The sequence below is a fragment of the Populus alba genome, chromosome 14 (genome assembly GCF_005239225.2).
Source record: "Populus alba chromosome 14, ASM523922v2, whole genome shotgun sequence".
Taxonomy (NCBI): domain Eukaryota; kingdom Viridiplantae; phylum Streptophyta; class Magnoliopsida; order Malpighiales; family Salicaceae; genus Populus; species Populus alba.
The window spans coordinates 10,831,399-10,843,746 of NC_133297.1; the positions used below are offsets into that span (position 1 = coordinate 10,831,399).

The window sequence follows — 12,348 nt, forward strand, 5'->3', positions numbered from 1 at the left end:
TCACATGACAACTGTAAATGAAATCAGACACAATCATATGACAGCTTTTGAGGCTTGTTTGGAAACGCGTGCAAATCATGTATTTTTAAATTTTTAATATTTTTTATTTAAAATAATTTTTTTATATTTTTAAATTATTTTAATATGTTATATCAAAAATAAATTTTTAAAAAATAAAAAATGTTATTTTAATATATTTTTAAATAAAAATATTTTAAATCATCACTATTATTATAATACCTAACATTTTATTGCAAAAAAAAAAACATGAGAACCATCTTAAAAAATAGTAAAAGAGCGTTTTTCTCTTTTTCGCTCTCTCTCTCTCTTAGAATAAATTGCTTTTTAAATTAGATTATTACAATGAAATTTTAAAAAATCAAACAATTATGCCTTGGTTTTTTAAATAAGATCTGAGTTTTTTTATGGTAATATTATTAATTAATTTATATTTTTTATATATATCTAATATGCTCTTTTTTTAACAAAAAAAATTAAATGTTTTTTTATGTTAAATTTTTTATATATTTTTTAAAAATTATTTATTATTTTTCTTTACTGTGTTTTCACAATTATCACGGCATGATTTTGTTTTTGTTTTTTGATAGAAATTTGCTTTGTATACAGCGCTAAGTTCTTATACAGAAAATCATTATTTCAATAAAAAAACATTTTTGCTAGGAAAGAAATATGAATAAAGGAGGAGGATTTTGGCTAAAAAAATGTAGTTTTCTTTTCTCTCATTCATTTTAAATCATATAAAATTTTATGAATATTTTATTTTGATTGTGTTAGGTTTCCATTCAAAAAATCATGCTACTTATTATAAAAAACACATATTTTTGTTAAAATAAAAAAATACTTCAATAAAAAAATGAAAATTTAAATAAAAGAATATAATTTTTCAGCTATAATCTAATTTTTTTTAATTCTTAAAAATATTTATTCTAACCAGTGTATTTTTAAATAAAATAGATTTTAAAAATCACCTCAGGATAATATGACATGACTAGGTGGATACAATCTTTTCAAAATTCAACAACTCTTTTTTTCTCTTATAGTCATCACATCCATTTGATTATTATTATTATTGATAATAAACTCAAATTAATCTCCAAAAAACACTACAAAATTGACAAATAACAATAGAATTACCGATGTAAAATATTCTATTGGTAATGTTCATGAAAATAGCTGTCTCTCTCCCTCACACGGTTGATCCGTCACCAATAACAGCCCCTCACAACAATGCCACCTCCTCCACACGACAACGACGTCCTTCAAAACACAACCACCATCACCCAACGCTGCCAGCCGAGATTCTTCTTCTATCTTTATCCTTTCTGACGGCCACTCAATCCGACACCTTCAACCACTTCATCTTCTACTTGTGGCAGTAATATCAGTAACCGTATGTGAAGAAAAAGAGAAGATCAATGCAGATTTGTGAAGAAAAAATAATAAAATTAATTGTGTTTGTGTGATTTTGTTTTTTTTTGCAGTACAATGACACTCACAATTTATATGAAAATAAAAAGAAGAAAAAGCCACTTTAGATTCATAATTTTTTTCCTCTTCAATTAGTGACAGCGCGTTAATCCATGCGTCAATAGTGATAATGACGTGTGGGTCCATGCTTTGTTGCATCCCAACAACTCTGCTGATCATGGAGATCTTGTCGAGGAAGTGTTCTACAAATTTTGAATGATTTTGTGTTTGTGTCATTGTGAAATTGTGATAATTGTAAATGTGTAATTTTAGGGGATGTGTAAATTAGTGAAGGAGATTAGTGTATGTGTTTGTAGCATTTTTTTAGCATATGTTAAATAAATGACTAGAACAAAAGGATATAAAAAAAATTAAATGTTTTAATTTGTATATGATCAAGCATTAAAAAAAAAGCATAATAAATGTATCTTTTGCATATTTTTTTTTGTTAAATATTATGTTTAGCATAAAAATAATTGTTTTTGCATGTGTTTATGCACTGTAAAAAAAATATTTGTGTTTTTGGTATTTATATAAAAAAATGTGTATTTTTATTTGCATGCATTTTTTTCAAAGCTTGATAACAAGTTTATTAAAACCCATTAAAATCTTGGCCCAAATAAATTACCTATTAAGCCTACATACCAAAATAATAATAATAATAAAAAACCCATGTTTCATTTCAAAAAAATAAATTATCAATTTACAAGATTTTTCATACAAGAAGTCCAAAGCCTATTTTTGCCACTTTTGGAGTCCAAAACCTAATTCTCATCGTCCATATTGGTTCCTCAACTATTTTTTTTAACAATCTTGATGAAATATTTTTTTAAGACATAAATATATATATTTTTTATATACATCTTTATTTTTTTTAAAAAAAGAGATCGATGTCTGAATTTTAAAATCAAATATTGGTTACACCTATTTTTAATAATTTCAACAAAAGATTTAGTGTTAACATTCTTGAAGAGTCTCCTAGTTTTAGGGACCGATTTTGTTTTTTAACATATCTAAAGATTGACGTCAAAATTTTCACAAAATAACTAGAGGTTAAAAAAATAAAAAAACTAAAAATAATTAGGATAATTAAGGGCAATAAAAAAAAATAAATTTAAAAGAAAACACATAATAAAAATAATTTTTTGTAAGAAAAGATGTGATAAGGGTGATATCGTTTTTTTCTTAGAGATAACGAATCCTTACCTAAATCTCTAGAAACAATGCATATTTTATGATGTCTAATTTTTTTTATAATTACTAATAGTGACTCTCAATTTTCCATGGTATATACTTTCTCTTCAATTTTATGGAGTCTTGGCTGACGTCCACCGAATTACGACACATGCCTTTACTGTTATGTTCTATTCACATCAGATATAATTAAAATAACTCTTTGAAATAAAAGGACTCATTCTAATACTATATTATTGTATTAAAATTAGTGGTTACTTGAATAAAATTTTTGTTCGATACACATTACACATTCATACAATATAAATATATTTTATTTGAATAAAAAACTCCTCTCTAAAAAATTAATTTAGAAACATTATAGTAACCATAGTAGTTAGTCATGGTAGAAAAATATGGAAAAAATCTTATAATATTAAAGCTTAAATATTAACGTCGGACACCTGATAAATATAAAAACTTCTTAGATTGTTAATTTGTAAGTTTTTTACACTGTAAATATTTATTAAATATATGCGATCAAACTCAAACTTTGAAAATAATATTAGATTATTTTCCATCATATTTGTATAATGTAAGAGATCCCAACATATTAAATATCTTGATAGTTTCACTATAAATTCTTATTTTCATCATACAATTTAAACTAACTTAAATTATAGAATGAAATGAAAAAAATAATATTTTCTTTTTTTAATTGAAACAACTATCCATATACATTATAATAAACAAAGAAACTCTTATTCTATTTTTGTTTATTAATTTTATTTTTACAAGAAAACATGGATTTTTTTTTATAACAACGTACTATAAGAAAATTATATTTCCAAGTTTTAATTATGCTGATAAATAAATTGGTACAAAATCTTGTGTAATTATTGTTTTTAAGAGATCTAATTATAAACATTCACAAACATGCATGCAACACACTTCATGCATAACCTCTCTCCCACTCTCTCACACACACATGCTAACTTCTAACTATTTTAGGCCAATAGTTTTTATATCAATGCAATTAAAGTTCATTTATATGTTTTAAAAAGCAAGAAAAGTTAAATTAATTATAAATTATCAAGCTTTATATATATAAAAGTATTTGGATTTTAAAGAAGACCATTTTAATTTAATGAATGCTAAAAATATTAATTATAAAAAAAACTCAAAAAAATACTCCATTAGAGATTATAAAAAAATATAATTCAATAACTCGAAAAAAATGATTCCATATTAATTCAATAACATCCATCAAGTAGTACGAGCTATTAAGTAAGATTAGACGGCTAGAAATAAAGGATTTCAACATGGCAAGTCTAGCTAGGGTATCTTCTAAGTGGGACCCAATAATATATTGGCCAGATGTCGTCGTCGGCATCAAAGTGACGCCCACCTCGGGTTTCTTCACTCTCAAATCATGGCAAGTAAGAAATTGATTGCTAGATGTTCAAAATCAACCGCATTAGGTCCAGTGGGTGTTTGAAAATATAGTAAAATGATTTAAAAATATATATATAAAAATTAATTTAAAATAAAAAAAGTTAAATTGTTTTAAAACCTAAAAACAATAGAATCCCTTAATGCCAAAATACAATCGATCACATGCCAGCCTAATCTTCGTACGTTTCCATTGAAGTCCCAATGATGATCGAGGAGTATTGATCACCGCCTGTTTCAAGAAATCCCAAAACAAAATCAATCAAGCAAAGCTTCAATGGCTCCTTCAGCTAGCTAGCGTGGTTTGATCCACGTCTACATGCATGCACCCAGAAGAAAAGTGGAGAAGAGAATGATTAGGAGGGTCCATGAGTTAAGTTGGGAGGCATGTTATTGTGCTTCCAAAAACCAGACATAAAGAGAGTGATTACTACTTCTAGACCTGACCTTCTAGGGTATTTTAGTACATGTACAGGCATCTCTCATAATCTTCTAGGGTTTACATGCATACAGTTGTGTCGATCTACAGGGACGAACAAGACAGCAGCAAGAAATCTGTCTGGCAGAGCCCATTCACGTCTGTTCTTCCACTTTTTGAGTCGAATGTCGCTGCCAATCTCTCAGCAGCAGCAGAGAGCAACTCTCAAAGGATTCTTGCTACTTTAGCTCTACTGAATACATCCATGGAAATCCGACTCCAAAGAACTGCGCCTCCAGCAGCACAGAAGGAAGTAAAGTTAGCTAGTAATATAATTATGAATAGAATATGCTCAACTGATCACTGACGAGGTTATAGGTTTGTATTTTAGAAATTATTAATTTGAATTTCATAAATTTTAAAGTTATTAGAGATTTATATGGTCATTAACTTCAGATCTGTAGGATTAGTTGAAGTATGTGCAAGCTGACCTGAACATATAAGTTAATATATAACACAATAATAATAAAAAATTAGCTAGTAACATGTTCATCAAACTAACTTAAACTAACTTTAATATTAGCATAAATTATATATAAATTACAAACAAGTGAGATGGAGATTCGAATTATTAGAAATCTTAGGGATAATGTATCCATTCCAATTATTAGGAACCATTCATTTTTGAAAACTTTAATTTTATTCTCATCTTCCCTTATGTATTCATACATGTGTCTGTGGATCAAAAAACAAATCTTATTTTTGATTGATCTTAAGGATGCATTCTTGATATTGATTTGGTATGTTCAAGAATATTTTTTTAAAATATTATCTTCAAAATTAATTCTAATTCATAGAATAAGGAGATTAAGCAAATATCCTTGTCTACCTAGCTTGAAGTTACAATTATCAAAATTTGAGAACATTTAAAAGTCAACATTAAATCTTTCCTGTGCATTAACACCTACTTCTCTACTCAAAATTTACAACTATATATAGCTTCCATTTCAATGTAAAAAGGAATGAGTTCGCATCAACTCGTATATAAGTCTCAAATTTAGTAAAAGTTAAAGAGATATGATCCTTTCTTTGATTTTCTAGCTTCAAATTTCAACATTATAATAAAATTTATCAAATATTTTTTAATGTATCAGGTTGATTTAATTAAAATGTACGTTCTTAATATTAGCTGAGAAAAAAAAAATAATCTCGGTTGATGCTTAGGTAATCTAAAGATACTCTTTATTGTCAAATATAAAACAGAAGGGCAAACAGGGCAATTATGTCTAATGACGATCAAATGATAGAGGCTTAATTATTTGCAAATGTATATACAATTATTTTGTGATTTATTTTCAGCAACTTTCTGAATTGAATTTAATATTTAAAGATTTTAATGAAATCTTAAATCTAAAATTAAATTTTAAATGGATTTCAATCTCTAAAAACACTACATAAATAAATTAATAAGAGACCAACCTTCTAATTTACAATTTCAAAAAATAAAAAATTAATATTAAAAATAATTTTTGTTAAATACCTTTCTAATCTTTTTTAAGATGAAAATAATATAAAAAAATAAACTGAATTTTATTTTTTAAAAAATATATAAATTTTATTTATTAACTAATTAAATTCAAATAAAAAAAATTAAGGCAAAGAGGCAGAGTAAATGAAAATGGGCGCTAATAAAAAAAAAACATAAAAATTAAAACAAATAAAAGAGAAAACAAAAGCAACGAAGTTGGCCCATGGTATGTCTACTCACAGCATATGATGTGAACTTCATCTTCCTCCCCACTCCCATCCTCTATTATTTTACCCCTCCGGGCCTGTGCTCTTTTTTTCTTACCATATTTAGTAAATTAGAGATCATTCCCATTAATCTTCATCCGTAACAACGATGTCCAGAGAAAGAGGAAAGGACATAGCTGAAGGATCTAGCGAGAATCAACAGCCAGCAACTCCTAGTCGTTATGAGTCACAGAAGAGAAGGGACTGGAACACTTTTGGGCAGTACTTGAAGAACCAGAGGCCTCCAGTGCCTCTTTCTCAGTGCAATAGCAACCATGTCCTAGATTTTCTTCGATATCTTGATCAGTTTGGCAAGACTAAGGTTCATCTACAAGGTTGCATGTTTTATGGACAGCCTGAGCCCCCTGCTCCTTGTACTTGCCCTCTTAGACAAGCTTGGGGCAGCCTTGATGCTCTTATTGGGAGGCTTCGAGCAGCCTACGAAGAGAACGGAGGCACACCAGAGACGAACCCTTTTGCTAATGCTTCTATTCGGGTTTACCTTAGAGAAGTAAGGGACTATCAAGCAAAGGCAAGAGGGATCCCACACAAGAAGAAAAAGAAGCAGCAGATTTCAAGCAAAGGGAATGATGAATCCAGCTCTGCGATGCAGTTTTCTTAAAATTCCATTTGGCTTTCCAGGATCTGAGCACTTATGGTAATTAATCAAACCCTTACTACATTTGCTTTTTTGACATTTTGTATATGATTTATTGCTTGTTTTAATCATACTAATCTATCTAGCTTGATTTACCCCTTGACAAACTCAATTTTTTGAACCCGTATTTCACAACTAAGAAGATGATTAATTTAGTAATATTGAAATTCTTAATGATTGAACTACTACAGTACTATATAGGAATGCACATAGCTCTTCTTTTTCTGTCTTTTCTCTCTCTTTTTTCTTCGCTGATCCCTCTAAAACAGATAGATTTAAAGAGAGATCTCACTTCTTTCAACAGAAATTTAAGAACCCTTATTCGCATATTCACAAAAAGTGTGTGATTACTGAAGTTTCAGATACGAAACTATCTTTTTTGTTGTTTAGTTTTTTTTTTTTGATGAATTAGTTAATTATCTGTTTTCCTTACTCTAAAAGATAGTATTTACACCGGCAAGAATTCGTAAAACAAAACACCAATAACATTGGTGAGATTAGTGTAGTTTGTCTAGCTGCATCTCATATAGGAAGAACTCTCTCTCTCTCTCTCTCTTACACCCGCACTCAAAATGAACATCATGCAAAAGAACTCAATTTGTGGTTTCTAAATTTAATATCATTTACTTGCATGTCACTTTTCCTTAGTTTTGCTCTTTTAAGATTCTGAAGATTTTCTGCCCCCATGAATAACCAAGTGAGATATGATACGATCTTCGATTTTACTAATAATTAATCAAAGTTTAAGGTTTCATGCAAATCTCCCTAAACAATAAATTAGTGTTCCATGCATGCTTTCTGTCGGACTTTTTCTTGTTTATACTTCTTAAAAACAATGTCGCGGTTGTTACCATGGTTAATCTCCATGATGTAAGAAGGATAATAGTGATAGATAGGCTAATATATTTTATCATGGTTTTGATAATTTCACAACACAGACTTCAAGCCATGCCCCACAAATTACTTTTCTACACAGCAGCAGATCTTTGCAAGGGCAATCTTGAACAATGGTATCCTGCCCTTTGTACCTTCATAGATTTGCATGTTGTCCGATTTCAGATTTTGTGGGACATTATTTTATTCCATCTTGCATGCCAATATATGCTTTTTATTATGCATTTGTTCATTTGCGTGGAAGTGAACCTTTTTTTTTTTTTTTTTTATGATTGGAGGTGAGCTTGTGCTCCAAAAAAGCACATCATACCTTTGCGTTTTACTATCGCATTCGTAGAGCTAATACTGTAAGTAATATTTAGATAATATAAAATGATGGAAGCCTCGATTAAGTTCGAGAAAGTTTGAACAATTTTACTTGAAGGGGTGTATAAATGAGTTGATATAAGATCATTTCTTAATTCCCATCTAATAAATTCTTGATTTGAGCAGTATTCTTGATATGTACTGGCATTCCTATTCAGGAAATTCAAATGACAGTACTGTTTCAAAGCTAGGTTTATAGAATCATTATGTTCTTCTATCTAGATGTCTGCCTGATTTTATCATCATATATAAACAATCAGTTTTTTTATGTAATATACGTATAATCTAGCCTTTACCACCCGCGGTTTTTAGAAAATTAAAGGAAAATCTTAGGCATCGTTGTATGTAACTGACAATACAGAAAATTGAAAGCAATAGCGAATCTACGTACAGTAAATTAGAGGGATGAGTACATATATAAGCCTGCATCAAAGTAAACAGACTTCAAGAATCTACATCTTGGATCTGCTACGCAACATTTGACCATTCACCCTTCTAATTATAGAATAATTAGTACTAGAATCTAGGATCCACTTGTTCAATTGGTCAGGTGTTTTTTGGGGTACGTATTTGAATACAAACTTTGCTAGTAGTTTGAGAGGCCCGGGAGCGGCCTGTCACTCTCCACTATAGCGTGTATTTTGTTCTCCAAGATCTTGAGGTGCCCTACTTTCTCTGGGTAATTGTTTGCTTTCATAGCCTTCTCCATGGTAGCTTCTTTTGCAAGACCTTTATACTTGTTAATAAAATCAACCACAGAAGCTAGCAAACTGTATGTTGAACAATCACAGATTTGAAACATGCATGACCAGCTATATATGTTCTCATAGGAACATGACAGGATCCAAATCCGAGTAACTTTTGTTGAATTCTTGCTTACTTGTTTTCATTAACTGCTAAAGACACTAAAGTTGTATCATGTTTGAAAACCTAGTACATGTTACAAAGAGATAACTCATATGTACTTCACTAACAGCCCCTTCAGACGGAATTTGTGTGAAATGTAAGGAACAAGGCATTAGACCTTGAGCATCTTGTCCCTGACAAAGTGGTAGTTCACCTGTATATGCTCGGTTCTTGCTTTAAACACCGGATTGCAAGACAAGTACGTGGTACAAAGTGGTAGTTCACCTCTATATGCTCGGTTCTTGCTTTAAACACTGAATTGCAAGACAAGTGCGTGGTACAAAGTGGTAGTTCACCTCTATATGCTCGGTTCTTGCTTTAAACACTGAATTGCAAGACAAGTACGTGGTACAAAATGGTAGTTCACCTTTATACTGAATTGCTTTAAACAAGGATTGATGCTAACAACTGAACTCTCTTCATGGCTTTCTCCTCTTTCTTTTTTGTCCTTGCAACTTAAACTGGAGTGTATATTATATCTTTGCAGTATCGTCTTCAAGAAGGACACTAGTAGGAAGGGATTGTTAGAGGACAGAATCTCTCGGGATACTGAGTCTCCTAGTCGTTGCTCCTTGGAGTTTGTATTCTCTAAGTTCCCAGTACTTAGTAAAGTACTAGTTTTGTTTCAGTCATGATCCTTTCAAGTGTGTGCATAATTTTGGACCCTTGACAACAGCAATATAATTGCTCCTGCTTTCATCAATTTACTTACGTCATAATTAACACATCAACGTCTTGAATACATCATCATATAAATAACACATCCAGCATCCATAAAATCTAACATCATGCATGGAAGTGTTTGAGAAACATAGGTTGCTAGCTAAGAGTCCAACAGTAATAACATGTAGCCTTATACAGAGAAGTTAATTTCTTGATTAAATAACACAAAAAGGAAAGATTTTTATAACCGGAAGTCAAAAGGTGAACAAAATACATGAAGATTTCGTTTGTTACAGAAAACTAATAAATTAACATTTTCGTTGCTCTCTCTCTGTAGATACTCTCATTATAAAGACAAGAGGACCTTCATAACTTAACCTTGTGAGATCTCTCCACTTGTTTTCACTTTGAAAAAGCTTCAACCCGTTCTCTCTTGAAGACTATATTACTTCAATACCTTCTAACACAAAAGATTTGTTTGGATGAATGAATATGACAGGGTGAAAAACATGAAAAGAGTCAAGTAAATCCTAAAAAAGGAAAGTAATGGTTCTTTGTGTTGAAAAGATTGCTAGAAATTATTACCCCCCCCCCCACCCCCACCCGTTGAGTGATATTTGGAGAATGGAGGTAGAAGGCTTGCTATGAAACTCACCATATATATAACGTATGATTTGCCTTATTAAATGTCATGGTTGATTTTGGATTGCTTAATTTCAAAAGATTTAAGTCTTAAGATGAATGGTTTATTTTTAATCTTATATATTATTTTACTTTCTTTATACTCATCAAGAATATGATATATATATATATATATATATATATATATATATATATATATATATATATATATATATATATATATATTCTTTAACAGTTTCTCATTTGCAACTTGTTATTTTATATTGTCAGGTGATTTGGATTCCAGGATCTTTGTTGAATTATTGAACCTCTCATATTAAACTTTATAGTTTGGTTTAGATTCATTCAAAAGACTCGAATTTTATGATGAGTGATCTATTTTTAATCTTATTTTGGTGTATTTATTAGATGTGGTGCAATGCACGCGCGATCCATGCACGATTATTTTGTTTTATTATATAATGCATGATGAAATATAATAGTATTTTCCTACTAATTTCAATTAATATGTTTATAATCCTACCTTTTGTATTGCTAGAAACTAATATATATAGCCAATCATCTTGCTTCTTAATTTTTTATTGGGTAGTTTATAAATGGTAAATCATCATCTATTTTGATTTTTATTATTACTATCACCACTTCTTTATATATATATATATAAGTGGCTTGGGTTTCAAGATTCTTGATGGGTTGTTGGCCCTTTGTGAGACTTTGTTATCATATTAAATTAATTTATAGTTGGGTCTAGATTTTATTTAAAAGACTTAAGTCATCCAATCTTATATATTACTTTAATTAATTAATTAATTAGATGTGATTAAATTTCATTTATTGTTTTTTTTTATTATAAGATGTAGTTTTTGACATATATGTATGTGTATATATATGACTCAAGTTAATTTTTAAAGTCTAACTAAGTATAGTACTTGGATAAAAATAATATTCAAAGTCAATATCATGCATATAAAAAATTGAAAGAGTGAAATATCTTTTTTTGTGCATGATGAATTAATCATACTTTTGTATTGCTAAAAACTAATTAATGTAGTTAATCATTTTCCTTCTTAATTTTTTTGCTTGGTAAATCATCATCATCATCTTTTATCTTTATTGTTATCAGCTTTGCCTCCTATTATTTTTATCACTCCATTAGGACTATCACTATTTTTCTATAAATACCAATATAGAGAAAATAATTTTCTTAACACAAACAAAAAATAACATTTTTTAAGGAATTTGTTTTTAGATATGTTAATTTCTCTAATTAACTTTCCTCATTTATTATAACTTGTTTTTATTATTGTAAAGTAGCTTGAACTTCAGGATCTTTGTTGAGTTATTGGACCCTTTTGAGACTTTGATAACATTTCAAGTTTATAGTTGAGTTTTAATTAATTTTGTCCAAAAAAAACTAAGTCTTATGATGGGTGGCATATCCTAACTTATATATTACTTTGGTTTTAAATATTTATTAAATACGGTGCAATGCACATGATCCATACACTATCATCTTATTTTATTTTTTATCATATGATGTGGGTTTTGACATATCTCATATATATATATATATGATGAGTTATAATATATAGTTTCTCTTACTAATTTCAATTTATATTTTATGAATCCTACATTTTATATTGCTAAAAACTAATGTAGTTAATCTATTTCCATCTTTATTATTTCTTTGGCTGAGTAGTTTATGAATGGTAAATTATCATGGCCTTTTATCTTTAATGTTATCACCGCCTTCTCCTCTTAATCTGATCATGCTTTAATATCACTACCTTTCTTTCTATAACTATCAGTAGAAAATAATTTTCTTAACACAAGCACAAAATTTTGTTTTTCAAGATAAATTTTGTTTTTAGAAAAATCTTGAGTTAAAAATCAA

At 29.1% G+C, this 12,348-nt stretch overlaps 1 protein-coding gene across 4 annotated transcripts; it reads left to right on the forward strand.

Annotated features, from left to right (window-relative positions):
• Positions 1-6,281: 6,281 nt before the first annotated feature.
• On the forward strand, positions 6,282-10,906 carry LOC118041817 (protein LIGHT-DEPENDENT SHORT HYPOCOTYLS 10). 4 transcript variants are annotated; one of them, XM_035049320.2, is made up of 2 exons: positions 6,282-6,983; positions 10,725-10,906. In XM_035049320.2, exon 1 carries the CDS (start codon positions 6,435-6,437, stop codon positions 6,945-6,947), a length of 513 nt encoding a protein of 170 aa, XP_034905211.1. In that variant the 5' UTR covers positions 6,282-6,434; the 3' UTR covers positions 6,948-6,983; positions 10,725-10,906. The 4 variants fall into 4 exon arrangements, with proteins under 4 accessions (XP_034905211.1, XP_034905212.1, XP_034905210.1 ...); XM_035049321.2 differs by lacking the exon at positions 10,725-10,906 and adding an exon at positions 9,220-9,625; XM_035049319.2 differs by lacking the exon at positions 10,725-10,906 and adding an exon at positions 7,922-9,213.
• Positions 10,907-12,348: the final 1,442 nt, after the last annotated feature.

Coding starts and splice junctions, on each gene's coding strand:
- LOC118041817 (XM_035049320.2), top strand. CDS start 6,435: ATGTCCAGAGAAAGAGGAAAGGACATAGCTGAAGGATCTAGCGAGAAT.